This window comes from Macaca nemestrina, chromosome 10 (genome assembly GCF_043159975.1).
Source record: "Macaca nemestrina isolate mMacNem1 chromosome 10, mMacNem.hap1, whole genome shotgun sequence".
Classification (NCBI taxonomy): domain Eukaryota; kingdom Metazoa; phylum Chordata; class Mammalia; order Primates; family Cercopithecidae; genus Macaca; species Macaca nemestrina.
This window is the reverse complement of record NC_092134.1, coordinates 133,747,926-133,773,961: the sequence shown is the minus strand read 5'-3', so window position 1 is coordinate 133,773,961 and position 26,036 is coordinate 133,747,926. Positions and strand designations below refer to the sequence as shown.

Genomic DNA, 26,036 nt, shown 5'->3' with positions numbered 1-26,036 from the left:
CAACCTCCACCTCCTGAGTTCAAGCAATTCTCCTGCCTCAGCCTCCCAAGTAGCAGGAATTACAGGCATGTGCCACCACACTGGCTAATTTTTTTGTATTTTTAATAGAGACGGGGTTTCACCATGTTGGCCAGGTTGGTTTCAAACTCCTGACCTCAGGTGATCCACCCGCCTCTGCCTCCCAAAGTGTTAGGATTACAGGCGTGAGCCACCTTGCCCAGTCCCCAAAATTTACTTTTAATGTTCTTGTTTTCAGTAAGAACCCCCACAATGAGAAAATAAACCAAGAAAGAAAAAGATGTGGGATTAAGGAAGCATAATTTTCCTTTTAGAAAGAGATGATGAGAGATGAAAGATAATCTATAAGATAATGAAAGTGATTAATACATGTTAGTATATTAATGTGCATGTTTTAAATATGTTATTATATATGAATATATATATCAACTCCCATAGTCCTCATATAATATAATGTAGGTGTACTCATTTTTCATCATTTTACAGTTGAGGAAATTGAAGCTAGAAAGATTAGGTGACTACAGCAAGATTGGACAGGGAGTAAAGAGCAGAGCTACAATTTTTACCCTTAAAGCCCAGTATCGGCCGGGCGCGGTGGCTCAAGCCTGTAATCCCAGCACTTTGGGAGGCCGAGACGGGTGGATCACGAGGTCAGGAGATCGAGACCATCCTGGCTAACACAGTGAAACCCCGTCTCTACTAAAAAATACAAAAAAACTAGCCGGGCGAGGTGGCGGGCGCCTGTAGTCCCAGCTACTCGGGAGGCTGAGGCAGGAGAATGGCCTGAACCCGGGAGGCGGAGCTTGCAGTGAGCTGAGATCTGGCCACTGCACTCCAGCAAGGGGGACAGAGTGAGACTCCGTCTCAAAAAAAAAAAAAAAAAAAAAAAAAGCCCAGTATCAGGCTCTTAACCATTAATGCTCCCTTTCTTGTTTCTAATTACACTGATCTAATCAAAATTAAGATATCATCATATTTGGATGATAGGAGGGCGTGAGAAATATTCAGATGTGTGATGCTAGCAAAGGTGGAGGTGGTGGTAAAAAAAGAGCCTCATTTTCATCTTTTATAATGGCAAGTCAATAGATGGTTTCCAAACCAAAAATAAAAATCAAGAATAGCAACATATGTATAGTATTTGAAGAACTGTAGGCCTAAAAATACCAGCTAAAAAGTAGGGAGTAGAAAATATGTGTGTGGTGGGAAGGTGCTATTTTTCTTCACAAGCCTTGCGGGGCTGTTTGAATTTTCAATCTGTAAGGATACATATATTTAATTTTAAAAAATAAAACATAAATTAAAAAATAAAAGGATCTAGGCACAGTGGCTCATGCCTGTAATCCCAGCATTCTGGGAGGCTGAGGCAGGCAGATCACCTGAGGTCAGGAGTTTTTTTTTTGTTTTTGTTTTTTTGAGATACATTTTTGCTCTTTTTGCCCAGGCTGGAGTGCAGTGGTGCAATCTCAGCTCATTGCAACTTCCACCTCCCAGATTCAAGTGATTCTCCTGCCTCAGCCTCCCAAGTAGCTGGGATTACAGGCGAGCAAGTAGCTGGAATTACAGGCAAGCGCCTCCACGCCTGGCTAATTTTATATTTTTAGTAGAGATGGGAGTTTCACCATGTTGGCCAGGCTGGTCTTGAACGCCTGACCTCAGGTGATCCGCCCGCCTTGGCCTCCCAAAGTGCTAGGATTACAGATGTGAGCCACCATACCCATCCTCTTAATCAACTTTTGTTCTCACTGAATTGGATTTGCATTTATCAACTTAGGTATTTACTGAGTTTGAAGTTACAACTCTTTGGGAGAGAGAGGATAGTACTCAACTTTATCATTTATGGTAATTAGTATTAATATTGGAGGGGAGAGCAGGTCCTAACTATAGTGTAAGAGAAGAGCACACAAGAGAGATCCTGTATAGGCAAGTTTGATACACAAAGTCGGAATTAAAGAAAAGTCTAGATACTTGTAGCACTGGTATCATTTATCAAACAGGAATAGCAAGAACCAAAGGGTAACAGAAACAATTTAAGGTTTGGTACTCGGAGGCTGAGAGAGAAGAGGCGTTAACTGAGTCTGCCTTATTTCATAACTTTGTCCATAAGTAAGATTTTATCATAGAAATTAAAGAGATTGCCTTTAGGGTAGCTCCTTAGCCGTAATGGTCACCCTGTCTCCTGTATTTTACTTCTCTTTTTCATTTTTTAGTGACAACCAAAGCATCTTAAAAGTTACATTATCCCTTTTTCCTCTTCAAGAACTTGTGATGGCTTTCATCGACTGCAGGATAAAGTCCAAACTGCTCAAGCTCACATTTAATGCCTTCCATAAAAAGAAACCAACCTGTCTTCCAGATTAATTCCTGTCACATCACTCCTGGAATTTTCACCAGTCTCCATGATTCACATTGTAATTTTTTATATCTTTTCTTATAAACAGAAAATGCCATTATACCATGTAATTAATGTTTAAAATTCAAATATCCTTTAAATTTCAACACTGTTTACTTTTTTTTTTTTGGAGACGGAGTCTTGTTTTGTCGCCCAGGCTGGAGTACAGTGGCGCGATCTCGGCTCACTGCAACCTCCGCCTCCCGGGTTCAAGCGATTCTCCTGCCTCAGCCTCCCGAGTAGCAGGTACTAAAGGCACATGCTACCAGGCCCAGCTAGTTTTTGTATTTTTAGTAGAGATGGGGTTTCACCATCTTGGCCAGGATGGTCTCGATCTCCTGACCTTGTGATCCTCCTGCCTCAGCCTCCCAAAGTGCTGGGATTACAGGCATGAGCCACCACGCCCGGCCCTACACTGCTTACTTTCTTTTTTTTTTTTTTTTTTTTGAGACGGAGTCTCGCTCTGTCGCCCAGGCTGGAGTGCAGTGGCGCGATCTTGGCTCACTGCAAGCTCTGCCTCCCGGGCCCACGCCATTCTCCTGCCTCAGCCTCCCGAGTAGCTGGGACCACAGGTGCCCGCCACCACACCCGGCTAATTTTTGTATTTTTTTTTAGTAGAGATGAGGTCTCACCGTGTTAGCCAGGAAGGTCTCGATCTCCTGACCTTGTGATCCGCCCGCCTCAGCCTCCCAAAGTGCTGGGATTACAGGCGTGAGCCACCACGCCTGGCTTGCTTACTTTCATAGTACCCTTCCCAGACTTCTAAAGTTGTGAGGCACCCTGGGGCGGGAAATAGCACAATTCTGGGTTAACCAAGGTGGAGATGCCAGTGGAAGGACATTGGCCACCACTACTCAGTGACAGCATGTCACATATTTTCCACAGTTGAACTCTCCATGTATCTTAGACAATCCATAAATCACTGAAATCATCACTGAAATCATTTTCCCAGTTGGCTTGCTCAAGGGCAGATATCCTGCCCTGACCTCTTTGTTACCTTCCAGCCAAGCTACTTTACCCGAGGAAAAGAAAACAAAACCTACCTTCCCCAGAGTTCGCCATTTCAATCTCCTGCCACTTAAATTTGTTAAACAATTCCTGTTTCTGCTTTATTTCCTTACTCTCATATGCAAGTAAATGCAAGTAAATGCTAATTAACTGATAAAGACTGATAAAGATCGCAAAGCTGGGCCGGCACGGTGGCTCACTCCTATAATCCCAGCACTTTGGGAGGCCGAGGCAGGCAGATTACCTGAGGTCGGGAGTTTGAGACCAGCCTGACCAACGTGGAGAAACCCCATCTCTACTAAAAATACAAAATTAGCCGGGCGTGGTGGCACATGCCCGTAATCCCAGCTACTTGGGAGGCTGAGACAAGAGAATCGCTTGAACCTGGGAGGCAGAGGTTGCAGTGAACCAATGTTGCGCCATTGCACTCCAGCCTAGGCAACAAGAGCGAAACTCTGTCTCAAAAAAATAAAAATAAAAAATAAATAAAATAAAATAAAGATCTTGGCCGGGCGCGGTGGCTCAAGCCTGTAATCCCAGCACTTTGGGAGGCCGAGACGGGCGGATCACGAGGTCAGGAGATCGAGACCATCCTGGCTGACACGGTGAAACCCCGTCTCTACTTTAAAAAATACAAAAAACTAGCCGGGCGAGGTGGCGGCGCCTGTAGTCCCAGCTACTCGGGAGGCTGAGGCAGGAGAAAGGCGTGAACCCGGGAGGCGGAGCTTGCAGTGAGCTGAGATCCGGCCACTGCACTCCAGCCTGGGCGGCAGAGCGAGACTCCGTCTCAAAAAAAAAAAAAAAAAAAAAAAAGATCTTATAGCCATACCTACAAGGCCAACTCAATTAGAACTGATGCTGCAGTTCCTGAGCTAGACTTGGAGGGAAAACAGGCTACTGCAAAGCACTGTATACTGTTGTATTTGCCTGTAAACCACTGACAACTAGTCATCACAGCCATAGAATGTGTCAGACCCAGCCTCCCCACTGAAGAACAGTTTGTTTGTCCTTGTGTAAATTTAATATAGGTTCATCTTTCAGGTTTCCCGCACAGATTAGGAGTTTTGTGTTGTCAGGGTCACTTCCTCCTGCTATGCACGTATCAACACCTTCTTTCAGAAATTGACAACACACTGGACACAGCCCTGACTCCAAGAGTTTTGGTTTTAGCAAGAGTTGACGAAAAGAGTCAAACTCTAAAATATTTGAAGATGTTTATGCTGAGACAAATATGAGTGACCATGGCCCATGACACAGCCCTCAGGAGGTCCTGAGAACATGTGCCCAAGGTGGTCGGAGTGCAGCTTGGTTTTATAGATTTTAGGGAGGCATGAGACATCCATCAAATACATTTAAGTAATATCTTGGTTTGGTCCAGAAAGGTGGGGCAACTTAAAGTGGGCGGGGTGCAGGCTTCCAGGCCTGGGCGGGGGTGGGGGGCTTCCAGGCAAATTTAAACATTTTACATTTAAACATTTTTTCTGGTTGACAATTTGTTGAGTTTGTCTAAAGACCTGGGATCCATAGAAAGGAAGTGTTCAGGTTAAAATAAAAGATTGTAGAGACCAAGGTTCTTTTGAAGTCTTATAGTGGCTGTCCTTAGAGACAATAGATGACAAGAAGGATTTCCTATTCAGATATTTAAAAGGTGCCAGACTCTTAGTTAATCTCTTTAGGATTGGGAGGGCCCGGAAGAAAAGATCTAGCTATGTTAATAGAGATGATGATGATGATGATGATGATTTTTGAGACGGAATTTCTATCTTTTTGCCCAAGCTGGAGTGCAATGGCACAATCTCGGTGCACTGTAACCTCTGCCTCCTGGGTTCAAGCAATTCTCCTGCCTCAGCCTCCCAAGTAGCTGGGATTACAGGTGCATGCTACCACTCCGGGCTAATTTTTATATTTTTGGTAGAGACAGATTTAACCATGTAGGCCAGGCTGGTCTCGAACTCCTGACCTCAGTTGATCTGCCTGCCTCAGCCTCCCAAAGTGCTGAGATTACAAGCATGAGCCACTGCAGCCAGCTGAGATTCTTTATGGATGCAAATATTCCCCCCACAAAGGACAGCTTTGCAGGGCCATTTCAAAATGTGGCAAAGAACCATGTTTTGGGGTAAAATATTTTGACTTTCTTCTTTGTCACATGTCATGCCAGAGTCAGATGGGAAAGTAAGTCATGATATACAGGGTTAAATAAAATCCATCTGATGAGAATTTATGGTTAGTAGGGCATGACTCCCCAGACCCCTTAGATAGGAATTAGGGTAAGATTAAAAAATCAGAGCTTAGTCCTCACAAGTAAAAAGTGATAGGAAGGCTGGGCATGGTGGCTCATGCCTCTAATCCCAGCACTTTGGGAGGCTGAGGCGGGTGGATTGCTTGAGGCCAGGAGTTTGATAGCAGCCTGGCCAACATGACAAAACCCATCTCTACTGAAAATACAAAAAAAAAAAAATTAGCAGGGCGTGGTGGTGCACGCCTGTAGTCCCAGCTACTTGGGAGGTTGAGGCAGGAGAATCACTTGAACCCAGTAGGCGGAGGCTGCAGTGAGCGAAGATCATGCCACTGTACTTCAGCCTGGGTGACACGGCGAGACTCTGTCTCAAAAAAAAAAAAAAAGGCCGGGCGCGGTGGCTCAAGCCTGTAATCCCAGCACTTCGGGAGGCCGAGACGGGCGGATCACAAGGTCAGGAGATCGAGACCATCCTGGCTAACACGGTGAAACCCCGTCTCTACTAAAAAATACAAAAAACTAGCCGGGCGAGGTGGCGGGCGCCTGTAGTCCCAGCTACTCGGGAAGGCTGAGGCAGGAGAATGGCGTGAACCCGGGAGACGGAGCTTGCAGTGAGCCGAGATCCGGCCACTGCACTCCAGCCTGGGCGACAGAGCGAGACTCCGTCTCCAGAAAAAAAAAAAAAAAAAAAAAAGTGATAGAGGATGTGGTTTTTTTGTCCAGTGTAATCACCCTTGACAGTAAGTTGAAAAGACCGCAGATTGGAGCTGCCTGGCTCAGAGGGTTTGTGCATATTTATGTTATTTGAACTGAGAAAGAGGGGCCAGTGCATTTCCTCTGCTTAAAATTATAGGAGAGACCTAGAGAACAATTGTGTTAAAAATCATGTTTTTAACCACTTTGTTACTTTTGTTTTTTCAATTGAGCACAGCTTAGAATTCTGTTGGAAAAAAAAAAACATAATTTTACCACCACCTCAATGTTCCTTTTCATGCCCATCATCATCTTTTTTTTTTTTTTTTTTTTTTTTTTTTTTTTTTGAGACAGAGTCTTGCTCTGCCACCCAGGCTGGAGTGCAGTGGTGTGAGCTCGGATCACATCAACCTCTATCTACTGGATTCAAGGGATTCTCCTGCCTCAGCCTTCTGAGTATCTGGGATTACAGGCATGTGTCACCATGCCTGGCTAATTTTTGTATTTTTACTAGAGACAGGGTTTCACTATGTTGGCCACTCTGGTCTCGAACTCCTGACCTCAGGTGATCCGCCCGCCTCGGCATCCCAAAGTGCTGGGATTACAGGCATGAGCTACTGCACCCAGCAAGCTCCCCATTTTTAACTAGGATTTTTTACAATATTCTCCTAGTCAGGATTAAGATCTGCCTTCCTCACATTTCAGCTAAGACCTCAAACTTTCATCAGGGTATCTTTCTTTACATGATGGAGCTTTCCTGCAAATAAAACGTTAAGTCACCCATCATTGTCTTCAAGTTCAGTTACCGAATTGCTTGGTGCAAGGCTGAGCAGTGTGCCACTTCAACTTCATGCACTGCCCTCCCTTTATAGTATACAATTCATACTAAACTACTGTATGCTAAAGGGAAGAAATTGGTTGAAAGAGAAAAATTAAAGGAGTGAGAGGGAAAAAAAATCAAGAGGGTGAGGATGGGGAGAGATGATCTCATTTATGTCCATATATATGAATATATATTTTAACTTGATAGTTTCCAAACTTATATCCTCCTGTCCAAACCCCAGAGTCTCAGAGAGGCATAACCAACAGTTTCCATGCAGTCTCCTGTGAATTATCTTAAAAACATTACAAAGCTAAATGACTAATGTAAAATTCCTTTTTCTTTTGTTTTTCACGAATTGAGGCTTTTCTCATTCATTTCCAAAGAAAACTTTGACTTAATCCATTAGCATGTTTGAGTTTCTTTTACTGTTTAGTGCAGTAGGACTTGTCTTAGATTAACTTGGTACATATTTCACCAGTGAATGCCTTATTTCTCACTTTTAGAAAGCATTGTTTACATTTTCTCTTGAATCTGGTCTTTCTCCAGTCTTCTCCATACTAATAAATACCTGTACTTTCCATGCATCAGCTCAGGTAAATGATCTAGAAGTCGTTCTTCACTTCCTTTCCTTAATACATTTTCCTCTCCAATTCAGCAGCAAGTCCTGATGATCCTATCTCCAATATCTCTCTCAAATTCCTACATTTATCTCTCTCTCCCTTTATTCTCACCACACTCATCCTATCCACAATCATCTTTTATCCACTATTCTTCAGTACCTCTGAAGACTTTCCCTGATCTGACCTTTGACTTCTGACCTTCTGACTTTCCCACTCCACTCCATTCTCCTGTAGCACTGAGAGTCATTGTCTTAAAATTCAAATTGCATCAAGTGACTTATTTAAAATCCTTCCAAAGGCCAGGCATGGTGGCTCATGCCTGTAATCCCAGCAGTTTGGGAGGTCGAGGCAGATGAATCACCTGAGTTCAGGAGTTGGAGACCAGTCTGGCCAACATAGTGAAACCCCGTCTCTACAAAAATTACAAAAATTAGGCGGGTGTGGTGGCTCATGCCTGTAGCTCCAGCTACTTGGGAGGCTGAGGCAGGAGAACCACTTGAACCCAGGAGGCAGAGGTTGCAGTGAGCAGAGATCGCGCCACTGCACTCCAGCCTGAGCGACAGGAGGGAAACTCTGTCTAAAAAAAAAAATCCTTCCACCGCTTCTCAATACATTTTTTGTTGTTGTTGTTGACAGAGTCTCGCTTAGTTGCCCAGGCTGGAATGCAGTGGCACTATCTTGGTTCACTGCAACCTCTGCCTCCTGAGTTCAAGCAATTCTCCTGCCTCACCTCCAGGGTAGCTGGGACTACAGGCACGAGCCACCACGCCCCGCTAACTTTTGTATTTTTAGTAGATATGGGGTTTTACCATATTGGCCAGGCTGGTCATGAATGCCTGACCTCAAGTAATCCACGCTCCTCAGCCTCCCAAAGTGATGAGATTATAGGCGTGGGCCACCGCACCCAGTCTCTACTGTTTTTTCTGTCTATTTTTTTTTTAAGTTTCTCAGGTTTACCAAGGCTTTTCTTATCTTCGAAAATGCTTTTCCTATCTTCGAAGATGCTTTTCCCTTATTTTGCTTCTCCCAAGTATCCTCTACCCTCTCCTATTTGTTGTCCCCTCTCAGTCTTTGTTTAGCTCTTTGTATTTATAAATCTGCTATTATTTTATCTTGCTTTTTCTTTTTTCTTTTTTTTTTTTTTTTTTGAGACGGAGTCTCGCTCTGTCGCCCAGGCTGGAGTGCAGTGGCCGGATCTCAGCTCACTGCAAGCTCCGCCTCCCGGGTTCGGGCCATTCTCCTGTCTCAGCCTCCTGAGTAGCTGGGACTACAGGCGCCCACCACCTCGCCCGGCTAGTTTTTTGTATTTTTTTAGTAGAGACGGGGTTTCACCGTGTTAGCCAGGATGGTCTCGATCTCCTGACCTAGTGATCCGCCCGTCTCGGCCTCCCAAAGTGCTGGGATTACAGGCTTGAGCCACCGCGCCCGGCCTGCTTTTTCTTAATATTCCTGAAAATGTAACTTTGTGAAGATGTAAACTCTGTGAAGACCGAAAGGCAGAGGACCTGTTTGTTTGTTCTGTATGCTCTACACTATTATTGGTACATAATTTCTTTCTTTCTTTTTTTTTTTAAAGAGACAAAGTCTCGCTCTGTTGCCCAGGTTGGAGTGCAGTGGCACAATCTCAGCTCACTGCAACCTTCGCCTCCCAGGTTCAAGCGATTCTTCTGCCTCAGTCTCCTGAGTCGCTGGGATTACAGGCATGTGCCACCACACCCACTACTTTTTGTATTTTTAGTAGAGACAGGGTTTCACCATATTGGTCAGGCTGGTCTCGAACTCCTGACACTGTAATCTGCCCTCTTCGGCCTCCCAAAGTGCTGGGATTACAGTCGTGAGCCACCGCGCCCCCAGCTGGTACATAATTTCTTAAATCATATTTGCAGCACACACACACAAAACCTGTTAAATGATTGTAATGCAAGCACAACTAAGATTGATTATTTATTTATTTATTTATTTATTTATTTATTTATTTATTTTATGTTTTTTGAGACGGAGTTTTGCTCTTATTGCCCAGGCTGGAGTGCAGTGGCATGATCTCGGCTCATTGCAACCTCCACCTCCCAGGTTCAAGCGATTCTCCTGCCTCAGCCGCCTGAGTAGCTGGGACTGCAGGCCCGCGCCACCACACCTGGCTAATTTTTGTGTTTTTAGTAGAGACGGGGTTACACCAGGATAGTCTGGAACTCCTGACTTCAAGTGATCCACCCACCTCGGCCTCCCAAAGTGCTGGGATTACAGGCGTGAGCCACCGTGCCCAGCCGAGCCAGTGTTTGAACAGTAGATGTGAAGAAAGTTAAAAAGGATTTTAAAAAAATTGAGAACAATAATGATGGCGATGGAGGTGATTAACAGATGTATTAGATTCAGTATAGAAATAATTGAGGCCAAAGGGGTGCAAATAACTCGTGACCAAATGGGAGGGTTACGGGAGTGAGCGACTCCACGTGACTGAGGAGCAGCACATGTGAATCAGATTAGGAAAAGGCACACTATGAGATGGAGACAGGGGACAGAGTAGCATGTCACGGTTGGAAATGATTCTATATTTCAAATAAGGGGGTAGGGGCTAGGAAGTGGCTGTGGGGCAGAGAGATTCCTTTAGAATAAGACCTTATAGGCAAGATTTCCCCAAGATTTTCTAATGCCAATGAACGTTTTACCTTTGTCAAGTCTGTGGTGTCCTGGTGCCTGAATAGAAGAGCCTAGAATGTCTTCTGGAATGTGTCTTTGAGGACTGAATGACTCATCTGGCAGCAGTAAAACAAAGTCACTTCAGGCACTATTAGCAATGCATGCATTTCAATAATTCCCAGAGCCAATTTGTTAAATGACTCAGGATAGTTTCAGATCAACAGCAGGTTATACTCAGAACATTTTCCCCTCTGGGCTAAGTGAGCGTTCCAAGAATGTAGTTAACAAGGAGCTGCACTAATTAGCCAATCCCTGGCTCTGTGTTGCCTCTCTGAGTACTGGAGCTAATTAATTGGCTAATAAACAGTTAGATTTCTCAAGTATTCCTTACCTCTACCCAGAATATATTAAGAGGAATCACTTATATCTGTTGTTGTTTACCTCAATCAACAAGTATTTATTGATAAACATAAAGCCACTTCAGGTGTGACAACAGTAACATGGCTGGCAAAAATGGGAACATAGCTCTCGGAAAAATCATAGTAGACAAGGGAAGGTTAGATGACAGTAGGAAGAATAGCATACATATGCATAACACTTTACAAATTATGCCGCATACATTTAGCTTCTTTGATCTTCACAACAACCTTCTGAGGTGTTATTATTCCCTGTTTTCTAGGTGAGAAAACTGCTTTAAAGATTTCAGGCCAGGAGCGGTGGGTCAGGCCTGTAATTCCAGCACTTCGGGAGGCCAACGGGGGTGGATCACCTGATGTCAGGAGTTCTAGACCAGTCTGGCCAACATGGTGAAACCCCCTCTCCACTAAAAATACAAAAATTAACTGGGCATGGTGGCGAGCACCTGTAATCCCAGCTACTCGGGAAGCTGAGGCAGAAGAATCGCTTGAATCCGAGAGGTGGAGGAGGTTGCAGTGAGCCGAGATCATGCCATTGCATCCCAGCCTGAGCTACAAGAGCAAAACTCCATCTCAAAAAAAAAAAAAAAGAAAAGAAAAGAAAAAGGATTTCAGTGACTTATCTAAGGTGAGTAGTTTTTCCCCAAATATGCATCACTTCCTCGATTTTCCGATAATACTTTGGGAGGTGGTATGATATGTGGATAGATTAGCACTACACTGCCGCATGGTTCCTAGGAAGCATTCCATCCAGGCTTAGCTCACCATTTAGTTTTTGCTCCAAGAACTGGAGAGATGTGCCGATAGGCTTAAAGGAGAGTGTATTTTCTACCATGGCTCCACTAGGTGGCAGTGAGGGCCACCACTAGAGACTAGCGTGAGTCACTACAGAGTGTTGTGGCTTTAAGTGGTCCAGGCAAAACAGGAAAGAAGCAAAGCAACACTATTTAAACCTTTAGAGTTAAAACAGGGTGCATGTGTACATGCATGTGTGCACACGTATGTGTCTGCAGTGCAGAGGAACTGAAGAATTAATCCAACTGTTACTGCACAGTATGTACACTGTGTACACAGCATGTGTACATGCATGTGTGCACACGTATGTGTTTACAGTGCAGAGGAACTGAAGAATTAATCCAACTGTTACTGCACAGTATGGTTCTGTGAGTATGGTTTTTCATACTGCGGAGGGGCAGGACCAGAGGAAAGAAAGACTGATATTTGGCACTTGAATACTATACTGTGTTCTTTTAGCCCGTATCAGCAATCCCATCCCTAGCTTTTAGATATCCGGGTGGGTATGTTGTGCTGTCTAAGATGATCATTGTCATTTGGTGTAAAATTGATTGCTGTCTCAGAAGGAAAGATGCATGCATTCAGTGCATTAATGTTGATGGCTGTGCTAACACTGTTGTCTTTCTTTTCCACTTTATCGCAATGGATTAGCTGACACAGAGAGACGCAACTGGCAGTATCATGTGGGTACAGGAATTTTATATGCACTCAATAGTTGAAGGAATTCAAGACACCTTCATGTTTTCCCGGTTTAGTGGTAATCAGCGTGGCTAGAGATTACTTGCAGATTTTGACCATTGGATAAAAAAATTAAGAGTTCCCAATTAGAGCATTCTGTATCAGAAGATATAAAGGCCTGCGAATGAAGAGTAAGAACCATCTTTCCCTGGAATGATGGTGTTAGATGCCATCCTAAAACTTCTGAGGGTTAGAAAAGAATGTGTTCCATTTTCCCACAGACTCTGGACATACCTCCACCCCAATTTATAAAATGGCAGCCCTCATCAGTTCCAAGAGTCAACTATTCAAGTTGACTCCTTCTCTATCGGAGGCAGCTGCTTTTCTTCAGGCACTGGGGGTAGATCAGGTGCTTTCTGCCCACACCTGGCTACTGTGAAGCGACTCATATGAAGAGCTTCTTCATACCCTGGGAGGGTGTCCAAAGAGGAGGGCAGTTGGCCCAGGGAGCTGTGGGAGTGCGCCACAGCCAGGATCCTCCGAGCTGCAGGGCCAAACACCGACTGCAGAGCTGTGAAGAAAGAAGGAACAGAGCTAAGGAACTAAGGGAAATGGGACACCCTCAGACAGCACAGACTTACTTCCCACTTAACTGTCGCTTCATTTTTAACAAGCATCCGAACTCATTGTCACTCCTTGCCCCATATTTTATGAATATCCTTTGAAGCATGTTTACAACCCGGCTTCCTGCTCTGCTAGAAGGACCTGTTTTCTCTGGTATCCTCAAATAATCTAAAGAATGTTTCTGCATCTCTCTCTCTCTTTTTTTTTTTTTTTTTTTTTTTTTTTTAGACGGAGTTTCGCTCTTGTTGCCCAGGCTGGAGTGCAACGGCGGATCTCGGCTCATTGCAACCTCCGCCTCCTGGGTTCAAGCGATTCTCCTCCCTCAGCCTCCCGAGTAGCTGGGATTACAGGCACGCACCACCATACCCAGCTAATTTTTGTATTTTTAGTGGAGAGGGGGTTTCACTATGTTGGCCAGGATGGTCTCGAACTCCTGACCTCAGGTGATCCACCCGCCTTGGCCTCCCAAAGTGCTGGGATTATAGGAGTGAGCCACCGCGCCCGGCCAAGAATATTTCTGCATCTCAACCCTGCCCTTTCCCTTTTCAGACTTAGATCCCTTTCCCCCAGCCCCCGATACTATAGACTCCTTAGGATTATTTATTTTTACCTCATCTCTTTTCTTTTTTTTTTAAGACAGGGTCTCACTCTGTCACCCAGGTTGGAGTGCAGTGGCACAATCTCAGCTCACTGCAATCTCTGCCTCCCAGGTTCAGACGATTCTCTTCTTCCTCAGTCTCCCGAGTAGCTGGGATTACAGGCATGTGCCAACATGCCTGGCTAATTTTTATATTTTTATTAGAGGTGGGGTTTCACCATGTTGGCCAGTCTGGTCTCGATCTCCTGGCCTCAAATGATTCACCTGCCTCGGTCTCCCAAAGTTCTGGGATTACAAGCATGAGCCACCATGCTCAGCTATTTTTTTAATTTTTCTTTTTCTTCTTCCTTTCCTTTTTCTTTCTCTTTCTTTCTTAGATGGTGTCTCACTCTGTAGCCCAAGCTGGAGTGAAATGGCGCCATCTGGGCTCACTGAAACCTCCACCTCCTGGGCTCAAATGATTCTTGTGCCTCAGCCTCCCGAGTAGCTGGGACTACAAGCCTGTGCCACCACGCCCTGCTAAATTTTGTATTTTAATAGGGACGGAGTTTCACCATGTTGCCCAGGGTGGTCTCAAACGCCTAAGCTCAGGCGATCTGCCCACCTTGGCCTGAGCCATGGTGCCCAGCGTTGGTTATCTTTTTTTCCTAAGACGACAGTGAGAAAGGGGAGGTAGGAAAGGTGAACAGCAACACATCATATCATTCTATTTTTGATGTTGTTGTTGCTGTTGTTTTGAGACAGGATCTTGCTCTGTCACTCACCCAGGCTGGAGTGCAGTGGCATGATCTTGGCTCACTTCAACCTTTGCCTCCCGGGTTCAAGCGAATGTCACGCCTCAGCTTCCCAAGTAGCTGGGATTGCCGGTGCGTGCCACCACGCCCGGCTAGTTTTTGTATTTTTAGTAGAGATGAGGTTTCATCATGTTGGCCAGGTTGGTCTCGAACTCCTGACTTCAAGTAAGCCACCCGCCTCAGCCTCGCAAAGTGCTAGAATTACAGGCAGGAGCCACTGAGCCCAGCCATTCTCTTTTCAAAATAAATATCCACATTTTGCCAGCTGGTGTTCTGACTGGTACTGGCTCTTCAATTTTAGGAAAGAACATAGTCCAGGCACAGTGGCTCATGCTTGTAATCCCAGCATTTTGGGAGACAGAGGCAGGTGGATCATGAGGTCAGGAGTTTGAGACCAGCCTGATCAACATGGTAAATTGTTTACACCAAGAATAAAAATAAATAAATAAATAAAAATGAAAAAAAATTAGCCTGGTGTGGTGGTGGCTGCTTGTAATTCCAGCTACTCAGGAGGCTGAGGCATGAGAATCACTTGAACCTGGGAGGCGGAGTTTGCAGTGAGCTGAAATCCCATCACGGCACTCCAGCCTGGGCAACAGAGGGGGACTCCATCTCAAAAAAAGAAAGCAATCAATTTTGGCCGGGCGTGGTGACTCACGCCTGTAATCCCAGCACTTTGTGAGGCGGAGACGGGTGGCTCACAAGGTCAGGAGTTTTGAGACCAGCCTGGCCAAGATGGTGAAATCCCGTGTCTACTAAAAATACAAAAATTAGCCAGGTGTAGTGGTGGGCGCCTGTAATCTCAGCTACTCTGGAGGCTAAGGGAGAGAAGTGCTTGAACCCGGAAGGCGGAGGTTGCAGTGAGCCTGAGATTGCGCCAGTGCACTCTGGTCTGGGTAACAGAACGAGACTCCATCTCAAAAAAAAAAAAAAAAACAAACAAAAAAAAATGTAATGGAAAGAATGGAACCGCAGAAGAAAGGGAAAGTGTCTTGTAATCACTGAGAAAATGTTAAGGCTAAAATTTAGTGTATCAAGACTTGAAATATAAAGAGCTGAAAGTACATGCCATTAATTTCTTTAAAAATATAAAATAGTATAGAAAATAGAAAAAGTAGATTTCACAAAATCCAAGACATTTTGAAAAAGGCATCTGTTTGGAGTTCAAAATAGTTTTTAGCAAAGTAACTAGTTATAAACTGGCTAATTCTTCCTATTCAATACTTCCAACAGCCTCCAATATTTCACTTCCTTCTTTATCGTCATCCAGACAGACCCTTGAGAACACAGCTTCAATGACAGCCCAGGTCACTGCAGCATCAGGCTTCTGGGAATTGTGAGTCGTGGAATCTTTAATATTACTCGATCAGTGGTTCTACGCCTTTGCACTCTTTTCGTTATTCATTTAAATGGGGTCCTTCTCCCAGGTTAAAAGGTCAATGTACTCACATGTGATAGTGCTCTGGAGAGTGCTGTCGTGATCGAAAGCAATGACAGTCACTTCATAGGGCGGTGGGCCCCCATCTTCCCCATTTTGCTGGCGGCTCAGACAGCAGCAGCGGAAGCACAGGGAAGACAGGCCGCACAGCAGAAGCAGCGCACCAATTCCCACCAGCAACCTGCAAAAGCCCGTGGGGCAAGTAAGACTGGGATCTGGCTTTTTTCCCAGCTCTGCTGTAACCAGTCTTTAATGTCTGAGTTTTGATTCTTGTTTAAATATTTTATAGAATAATTATAAACATTTTAATTTATAATTTTAATTTCAAGGCTTTTGCTTTATAGATAACCTTATTTTGTCAGCTGGAGTAAGTCAATCCATTAGAACAAATAATAAGACATTTAAGGTAATCTGAGGGGGCTGCTTTCTTATTCTTTTCTGAGACAGAGTCTTGCTCTGCTGCCCAGGCTGGAGTGAAGTGGCATGATCTCAGCCTCCTGAGTAGCCAGTACTATAGGCACATGCCACAACACTCGACTAATTTTTTTTTTTTTGAGACAGAGTTTCGCTCTCATTGCCCAGGCTGGTGTGTAATGGTGCGATCTCAGTTCACCGCAACGTATTCCTCCTGGATTCAAGCGATTCTCCTGCCTTAGCCTCCTGAGTAGCTGGGATTACAGGCATGTGCCACCACGCCTGGCTAATTTTGTATTTTTAGTAGAGACGGGGTTTCTCCAGGTTGGTCAGGCGGGTCTCAAACTCCTGACCTCAGGTGATCCACTCCCTCGGCCTCCCAAAGTGCTGGGATTACAGGCATGAGCCACCGCGCCCAGCTTTTTTTGTATTTTTAATAGAGATGGGGTTTCTTTATATTGCTCAGGCTGGTCTCAAACTCCTGGCCTCAAAGTGGTCTGCCTGCCTCAGCCTCCCGAAGTGTCGGGATTACAGGTGTGAGCCACTGCACCCGGCCAGGCTCTGCTTTTTAATTCACTAAAGTAATCTCCTTTGTGGAGATATTTCTAGAACAGACTCTGAGGGAAGCACACAATAATGGTTTGATGTTTGTGGAGGAGATGGTATTGAAAAAGGAAATCCTGACATATTGTCACATAGGTAGTGATGAAGTAATGAAATCTTACTCCATGAGATGCTAAGTAAGTAGGCAGGCTGTCATTTTTAATGACCCTGAGAAATACAGTGTCTTTCTCGGTATTATAAGTGAAACTTACCATATATACCAGAGATGTACCCAGTCTGTGGTCAGGCAACTATAAAGAAAGAATAAAGTTTTGTATATTAAAAATATAGTCAATCCCTGTTATAACTCCAGACTCAGAAATATGAGTTACAATGTGATGTGATACCTTGTTATAATAAAAGCACTATGGGTTATGTTTTTTAAATTCAATGTAGCTAGTTGAATCTTTTGCCAAATTATATGCTTTAAATAGTACTTTATACTATAGATGGCACTGTCCAAGTCATTTTGTAAATCATTATAAAACAAACTAGTGGTTATTAGAAGTGTTCATAGAAAACATGTATGTGCCTGTTGTAAACATTTATGATAAAAATTACCAAGAAAGGGCCAGGCTCGGTGCCTCATGCTTGTAATCCCAGCACTTTGCGAGGCCGAGGCGGGCAGATCACAAGGTCAGGAGTTGGAGACCAGCCTGGCCAACACAGTGAAACCCCGTCTCTACTAAAAATACAAAAATTAGCCAGCCGTGGTGACTCCATCTCAAAAAGAAAAAAAAGAAAAAATACCAAGAAAGAACTTGGAATGCAAGTTTACAAAGAGTAACTTTGAAAATGGATGTAAAAGTTAGGACTCGTGTAAATTTGAGGTTAATAAAATGTAAACATAAAGAAAATTTCAGTTATGAGTATGAAAGTCATACAATCACATTTGTAATTTATCTTTTGCAAGCTGTTGCAACACTCCCACTGAGAATGTAGGGGAAAAAATACTGAGTTTCTTCCTGCTATACTCTCCCAGCCCTCTGACACCAGATGTGTGGGTGGGGATTTCCCTACACAACAAGCAAGCAATCTTCCAGCAACAGACAACAGCTGAGTGTCCTCTAATTCAATTCAATTCCAACACTACCTGCCTGGAGATAGGATCCGATCCCATAGGGTAAGGGCTCAGTCCCCTAGACTGCTCCCCAGAATTCTGATGCCAATCACAAGTTGTTTTGCCTGTGCTTCTGACCAACTGGTTACAAATTGGGGGTTCCCTGACTCCCTCTTGGGGTTGCATTAATTTGTTAGAGCAGCTCACAGAACTCAGGGAAACACTCACTTACATCTACAGTTTATCACAAAGAATATTACCGAGGATGCGGATGAAGAGATGCATAGAGCAAAGCATGTGAGAAGGGACACGGAGCTTGCATGTCTTCCGAGTGCACCACCCTTCAGAAACCACCACCTGTTCAGCTGTACAGAAACTCTTCAAATCCATCCTTTGGGATTTTTATGAAAGCTTCATTATGTAGGCATGATTGATTAAATCATTGGCCATTGATGATCAACTTCAGCCCCTCTATTTTCCTTGGATGTTGAGGGATGTGGCTTTAAGCATTCTGCCTTGGTCCTTCCAATGACCAGCCCCACCCTGAATCTACCTAGGGGCTGCCAGCCACCAGTCAACTCATTAGCATGTAAAATGATACTACTTACTTTGGGGATTTTAGAAATTGTATGCTAGGAGATGGGGACAAAATCAAATATATATTTCACAGTATCACACCCACCGTAAAGAGTACCCTAATTTTTCACATCCAAGATCAAAACTAATATATATATCCACTGAGACCAAACAGGAAGAGGGAAAAAAGTAGAAGCCAACTTTACCATGATGAGAGCTAAATAAATGTTCTGTGTTCACTATGGCAACTGTAAATTTTCTCTGTAAGAATGAAAAAAAAAATACGGATTTTATGGGAGAAGGAGTAGAAGATAAGGTCAGAAACTGGAGAATGAGGTGAGGCAAAGTATCTGTGTATGTTTGAAGAGTAGTAAATTTTGTTATTTAATAATTCTTTCTGATACATGAATCTACTGAAATCTAGTGAATCTATTTTTATTCTCTGGTCACACATTTATAGAAAATATAGTTTTTTGGCCGGGCGCGGTGGCTCAAGCCTGTAATCCCAGCACTTTGGGAGGCCGAGACGGGCGGATCACGAGGTCAGGAGATCGAGACCATCCTGGTTAACACGGTGAAACCCCGTCTCTACTAAAAAATACAAAAAATTAGCCGGGCGCGGTGGTGGGCGCCTGTAGTCCCAGCTACTCGGGAGGCTGAGGCAGGAGAATGGCGTGAACCCGGGAGGCGGAGCTTGCAGTGAGCTGAGATCCGGCCACTGCACTCCAGCCCGGGTGACAGAGCGAGACTCTGTCTCAAAAAAAAAAAAAAAACGAAAATATAGTTTTTTTTTGTTTTTTCACTGAACAATGACTCCTCTTAGTTTTCCCACATTTCTTACTTGTTGAAAATTCCTCTGGTTCTAATTAGATTCTGGTTTATAGGAAAGGACTCTTCCTATGGTGGCAGAGGTGTAAAACCTCAAAAAGCAGTTATCAAGTAGTCAACACACAATGTGCATGTGAAGGTAATCAAGGCCATCACCATTTCCCTGGGTTTAACAGACCTGGCTATCGGGAAACTCTTCCCATGGCTAAATATGTATTTTTCTTCATCCTAAACAAGTTTTTATTCAAAGTGCCCCCTACTTTTTAAAATTTTTATTTTGTAGTTTCTTTAAGTGGAATGACTCTTGCATATTTATCTTCACATCCTCTGTGTCTACATAAGACCTAAGTGTGGCAAGTTTGGATTAGTTGACAACTACATCAAAGTGATAGCTAAATGAAGTCTGCAATAAATGTTAACATGCCCTAAAAACTAGAAAATACTTTCAAATTTATTTTTTATTTTTTTATTTTTTTTATTTTTTGAGACTGAGTCTGGCTCTGTCGCCCAGGCTGGAGTGCAGTGGCCGGATCTCAGCTCACTGCAAGCTCCGCCTCCCGGGTTTACGCCATTCTCCTGCCTCAGCCTCCCGAGTAGCTGGGACCACAGGCGCCCGCCACTTCGCCTGGCTAGTTTTTTGTATTTTTTAGTAGAGATGGGGTTTCACCGTGTTAGCCAGGATGGTCTTGATCTCCTGACCTCGTGATCCGCCCGTCTCGGCCTCCCAAAGTGCTGGGATTACAGCCTTGAGCCACCGCGCCCGGCCAATACTTTCAAATTTAAAGTGATAATGTTACTTTGGAAATCACCCAAATATGTACGCCAGTGACTAGATACCAAACCCAGTCTGTCCTGGTGAGTCACTGAGAAGCAGGGCTAAGGAAGTCTTTTGCAAGTCTCTACGACTGTATAAGTTGAGATTAATCGTGCTGCTTTGATGGGAAGATAGGCTTGGGGTAAAAACATGCTGTCAGCAGTGTTATTTTGAGCGCTTTAAGATGATACAAACACATGTCTTTATTTTGTGATAACTCATCTATGAGATCTATTACTTAAGTAAAAATAAATAAAAGGAAGTCATAGATGTCTAATGACATCTTGACTGTCTTTAGGGTAGTGATGTTTTTGTCTGTTGCTCCTTCCTCCCAGCTTGAACTCTATACTTACTGTTCAGGATTACCACAGTTTTCCTCGCATCTCGTCCCAGAAAGCTGTAGAAAGAGAAATTGTCTTATACAGGGAAATTGTCATGTCTGCTGTGTTCAGCTGCCTACCAATCATCTCTCATGGTTGTGCTGTGTTAGATCAACCAGTAAGGAAGTCACAGTCTTAGGGGCAGTCTATTTAGGACAGCCATTTTCATCTCTCCCATACTTGCTGGCTTTTGTACTTGAGGTAAGGGAACCGTGAAGAATGAATATCTTGTCTGTTGTTTTGGTGGTGGGTGAGCATCACCCTTTGTGAATGAGAGGTAGCCATTTACATTAAATTGTCTGCAGTAGAAAATTCCTGATCTCTCTGTCCCTTGGGATATTGCTATTGTCCTCCTAACTCCTGCCCAGTTGAATTCTACACCACTGCTCATTTTTATCCTCTTAGTGTGACAATGACTATACAAAGGAAGAAGGGGAAAAGCAAGGGGACCAGTGGGACAGATGGTCTTCTTTATTGAATAGCTACTAGATACCAGTCAGACTGCTAACAACTCTGTTATTTTGTTTGTTTGTTTGTTTGTTTGTTTGTTGTTTGTTTGTTTTTTGAGTCTTGCTCTGTCACCCAGGCTGGAGTGCAGTGGCATGATCTTGGCTCACTGCAACCTCCACCTCCCGGGTTCAAGCAATTCTCCTGCCTCAGCCTCCCGAGTAGCTGGGACTACAGGCACGTGCCACCACGCCTGGTTAATTTTTGTATTTTTAGTAGAGATGGGGTTTCACCATGTTGGCCATGCTAGTCTCGAACGCCTGACCTCAAGTGATCCACCCGCCTCTGCCTCCCAAAGTGCTGCTGGGATTACAGGCATGAGCCACCATGCCCGGCCATGAACTCTTAATATTTCATAGCATTTAATCACAATAACCCTCTTGGTGGGTATATTTAACCTTATCTTGAAAGGTTAAGGGACTAAGGCACAGGGTTTTAAGTAATGTGACCAGGTCAGGCATGGTGGCTCACGCCTATAATCCCAGCACTTTGGGAGGCCAAAGTGGGCGGATCACAAGGTCAGGAGTTCGAGACCAGTCTGGCCAACATGGTGAAATCCCGTCTCTACTAAAAATACAAAAATTAGCCAGGTGTGGTGGTGTGCACCTGTAATCCCAGCTACTCTGGAGGATGAGGCAGGAGAATTGCTTAAACCTGGGAAGTGGAGGTTGCAGTGAGCCAAGATCATGCCACTGCACTCCAGCCTGGGAGAGCAAGACTCCGTCTTGGGAAAAAAAAAAAAGCAAGAAAGAAATGTGACCAAATGTACACACCTATTGATGTAGACAGAACTCAAATCAAACCCTATCATAGATATGTGTTGAAAGAATCAATAACACTGGGGACAAGTTTTCTCTAACAATTCCTCGATATTGCTATCAAGTCCCTTCTACTCCTTCTACAGAAAACAAAAAACAAAAACAAAAAAACAAAATTGTCCACTCTTTCTTCTACCTGATTTTTTTAGTTGACTTCCTCTTTCAAAAACTCATTCAAGGCTGGGTGCAGTGGCTCACACCAGTAATCCCGCCACTTCAGAAGGCCGAGGTAGGTGGATCACTTGAGGTCAGGAGTTTGAGATCAGCCTGACCAACATGGTGAAACCCTGTCTGTACTAAAAAAATACAAAATGAGCCAGGCATGGTGGTGCATGCCTGTAATCTCAGCTACTTGGGAGGCTGAGGCAAGAAAATCACTTGGACCCTGGAGGCGGAGGTTGCAGTGAGCCAAGATGGTGCTATTGCACTCTAGCCTGGGGAACAAGAGCAAAACTCCGTTTAACACCACCACCACCACCACCACCACCACCACCACCACCACCACCACCATTAATTTAATTCTAGAAGCTGCTTCTGTCTTCTAATAACTTGAGTGCTCTGATATTTCAGGAAAGCAACCACAAAGTCCCTTAGAAAAGAAACAGAGATTTGTAACTATTGGGAGTTTATGGTGGGCAGTGAAGGGGTAAGGAGACACACATACTCAAAACCTATCAGTTGAAAAGGATTTGTAAAAGGATGAATAGCCAGGCTTTGCAGATAACATTTGAGAAACCCCTGCTTGTGTTTTCATTTGAAAGAAATGGCCACTGAGGATGACAAAGCGTGTGTTTCTTCCACCCAACCATGGTACTTTCTTTCACTTTCTTCACTAAAAGTAAGAGAAGCCTAAAGTGCTCAGCAGAGAAAATGCCACTTTTCAGGCTTGTTGCAAAGAGAAAAGAGAGGAAAAATGAAGGAAAGAGAAGGCAAAGGAAGTGAAGAGGAAGCAAAAAGAAAATATAAGAAAAAACGGATTTTCAGATACCACTTTAGCTGGTCTATTAGCAAAAAAAAAAAACAAACAAACAAAAAACCCTCAGCCCACTTTGTACAGGGGCCATACTGGAATCTGAAACTATCCAGTTTTCTTCATTTGCTCTCCTTCTTGCTAGATGGCATAGCTCTATACACTTCCCCATGACGATTGCTTAGAATCCCTCAGTCCAGTGACCCTTTTCTCCACTAATGGATTACTCAGAGACTTCTCATTCATTGTAGGCCCAAAATATTTTAAAAGAGCCCTCCCTCTCTTATTTCTAGACTAGACACACCTAAACTGCTAGAAGAGGGTTAGAAATTCCTGGATGGGAAATTCCATTTAGGGGAATCACATACCTAGTTTTCATAATCTGTTTGGAATTTTGAGGGATGGGTGATAAGATGCTAAAAGAGAGAAATATACTTCAGTGACACTTTTAAAGTGCCACGGCAATCCTGCGTGTTTCCATGCTCGCTCTAATTTCTGTCCCCCTTTTCATTGTCGTTGCCGTCAGTCACACATGCATCTATGCAATCTCGTAATACTAAGGAAACTTTGTAGTGTATTCATTTCCCTACGACTCCCTGGGTTCTGTATATGTCTCCCCACCCCGCAGTTCATTTCCTCTCAGATTCTTCTGAGTTGATTAATCTGGGGAAAAATATTGTCTCTCTGCTTTTTCACCACTGAACTCACCAGGATGCAATGCACCAGGGCAGAGGCCGTCGCGACATGAATTCGGACTCCCATCAGGCTGAATTCCTGTTTCTTCAGAATCTTGCACTGGGCATCCATTGCCTCCTTTCAATGCTCTGTGCCATATTTGACTTCTTGACCTAGAATTCTTAAGGAGAGAAACTTTTCTCAGGAATTTATCAGCTTTTCTCTCTCTCTTTCTCTCTGTCTCCTCCTCTGTCTCTCTCTGGTTATTATTTTCTATGGCCTTTCCCTCCTCTTTTTTCCTGGTTTTCTTCTTTATTCTTATTACTATTTCTCTGGCCTCCACATTTACTTCCTTTTGCCTTCTTTCTTTCCGTTATACTATTAATTCTTTCTACATCTTTAAGTTTCTTTCTCTTACTGCTCCCAAAAAGGAGACATGCAAAGAGGACATATGTGTCCTCTGTAGTATTTTTCTAGACAGTGATGAAAAACTTGGCGTAGAGGATAGTCAAAGGCAGATTACTGGTGATCAAATATATTCTTTTCTTCATCAGAAAACTGGTTATATTCTTGATCCTTCACCAGAGTACTCTGGAGTGACTGTTGCAGGATGAAAGTCACCCTGCTACTCTCCTTTCTTCTCTCTCCATGTGATTAACAACCCTTTCTTGCTCTTTGAAACCCTCCCCTTCACTATGTTGATAATCAACTCTCCTGGTTCTGGGTCATTTATCCCTAACCGCTGGGGTAAGACTGAGAGGTTGCCAAATGAACAGGAAATGAACAGGAAAGCCATCTCATCTTTGGAGAAAACAGACTCGAAGATGAGAAATCAAGTTGGAAGATTAGAATTTTCATGTGTTATCAGTGACATCTTCCTCCACCCTGACTTCACTTCCCATTGAAATGGATAACTGAGAAAGACATTTTTTAAAATGTCATTTAAAACCAAATTTTAAAAAAGCAAATGTATAGCTTGCTTTCTTTCTTATCTTTTTCTTTGTGCCTTCTCTCTCTCTCTCTCTCTCTCTCTCTCTCTCTCTCTCTCTCTCTGGTAAAGTAGTGATGTGATTGACAAATAAGTTTTGCCACTCAGGAAAATAAAACCTAAGGTCAGAATAAAAACAAGCACACACGCAAGAGCATAGAATAGTTATAATGAAACAAATCTACAGAAACAAATGCGGCCGGGTGCCATGGCTCACGCCTGTAATCCCAGCACTTTGGGAGGCCAAGGGGTGCTGATAACTTCAGGCCAGCAGTTTGAGATCAGCCTGGACAGCATGATGAAACGCTGTCTCTACTAAACATACAAAAATTAGCTGTGTGTCATGGCAGGCACCTGTAATCCCAGCTACTTGGGAGGTTAAGGCAGGAGGTCGCTTGAACCCGGAAGGCAGAGGTTGCAGTGCATGGAGATCACACCACTATACTCCAGCCTGGGCGACAGAGCGAGAATCTGACTCAAAAAATCAAAATAATAAAAGTAACAAACGAATGCTGTATGAATGATTTATACTTAAGTAGGTGATCTTTTACTTAATACCAAATATTTAATAAAAATATTATTATTATTATTATTGGAGACAGAGTCTCTCTGTCGCCAAGCTGGAGTGCAGTGGTGTGATCTCGGCTCACTGCAACCTCTGCCTCCTGGGTTCAAGCAGTTCTCCTGCCTCAGCCTCCTGAGTAGCTGGGATTACAGACACCCACCACAACACCCAGCTAACTTTTCTATTTTTAATAGAGACAAAGTTTTACCATGTTGGCCAGGCTGGGATAAGAAAAGTAGATGTCAGTTTACAGTGATATATCTATCTCAATCTCATAAGAATTGAATAAAACCTCCTTTCAGGGCCTTTCTCGCTCAGTAAATCTAATTCTACTGAGTGATTGTGGAAGGGAGACTCTTGAGTGGGTGATCATACTCTAAGGGTCCTCACACACAGCTTGATGATGGGATATGAGAATGGAGGATATAACCTGTTTTTGTTGTCAGCTAAGGAAAACAAATAATGAGAGAATGGCCTGGTACAATCCTGGTGATTTAAAATCTGTCAGTTTCAAAACAAAATGAGCACTGACAGTCTTTTGTTTTTTACTTTTTTAAATTAGGCAACTGGGGTTAGGATGAAGAGTAGTTTCCAGATTTCAGTTGAAGACTTGGCAAAGGTGGACGGTATTTTATAGGACAAGGAGAGCAGAGCTTTAGGTGGCCTTCCACTAAATTGTTATGTGATTTCTCCAGTCCTTAGTGTTCCCATTCATACAACAGGAGCGGAATACCCACTTGACCTGCTTTAGATGTTATTTCCTAGAGCAAATGAAAATAAAAGACAGGAAAGCATTTTGAATAGGATGTTTCTATCATGAGTGCCATGTACATGGGGAACGTATCATGAACCTTTTCCTTCTCTTTTTCTTGGCAGAAAGACAGTAGAGCACCAAGGCCTAAAGCCTAGCCAGGATACCTGGGTTTAAATACTTGGTTTTGTCACTTAGGAGCTGTGTGATCTTGGAGCAGGTTATTAGATCTCTGTTGGTTCACTTTCATTTTATATAAAACGGGGATAATAACAGTAATATTTATTTGATAGGCTTATACAGATTAAATAAGTTAATGT

The 26,036-nt window shown here is 43.6% G+C and overlaps 2 protein-coding genes across 6 annotated transcripts in view; one reads left to right on the top strand and one right to left on the bottom strand.

The window, feature by feature from the left end:
• LOC105499926 (oxidized low density lipoprotein receptor 1) overlaps positions 1 to 26,036 on the top strand; it is a 55,309-nt gene that overhangs the window by 10,346 nt on the left and 18,927 nt on the right. For 2 of the 5 annotated variants that reach the window (XM_071072238.1, XM_011772813.3), the window contains exons 1-2: positions 11,329 to 11,468; positions 15,563 to 15,665. The exons of 1 other annotated variant lie outside the window; for it this stretch is intronic. In XM_071072238.1, the coding sequence (XP_070928339.1) occupies positions 15,625 to 15,665 (41 nt within the window). In that variant the 5' untranslated portion in view covers positions 11,329 to 11,468; positions 15,563 to 15,624. Of the gene's footprint in view, positions 1 to 11,008; positions 11,469 to 15,562; positions 15,666 to 26,036 lie in introns of those variants that run through there. 2 more of the 5 variants (XM_071072239.1, XM_011772812.2) reach the window with 2 other exon arrangements.
• LOC105499927 (transmembrane protein 52B) lies at positions 11,462 to 24,094 on the bottom strand. The gene is made up of 5 exons (XM_011772814.3): positions 23,446 to 24,094; positions 20,416 to 20,459; positions 16,997 to 17,035; positions 15,779 to 15,948; positions 11,462 to 12,884 (listed from the first exon to the last, which is right to left on the bottom strand). The coding sequence occupies exons 1-5, from the start codon at positions 23,542 to 23,544 to the stop codon at positions 12,661 to 12,663; spliced, it is 576 nt and encodes a 191-aa protein (XP_011771116.2). The 5' UTR covers positions 23,545 to 24,094; the 3' UTR covers positions 11,462 to 12,660.

What these genes read in the sequence shown, in the direction of transcription:
- LOC105499927 (XM_011772814.3), bottom strand. Translation starts at nt 23,544, where the DNA reads ATGGATGCCCAGTGCAAGATTCTGAAGAAACAGGAATTCAGCCTGATG. An exon ending in CCCTGGTGCATTGCATCCTG is followed by an intron (nt 20,460 to 23,445) that starts GTGAGTTCAGTG and finishes CTCTTTCTACAG; the next exon opens with CTTTCTGGGACGAGATGCGA. An exon ending in AACTGTGGTAATCCTGAACA is followed by an intron (nt 17,036 to 20,415) that starts GTAAGTATAGAG and finishes CTTTCTTTATAG; the next exon opens with TTGCCTGACCACAGACTGGG.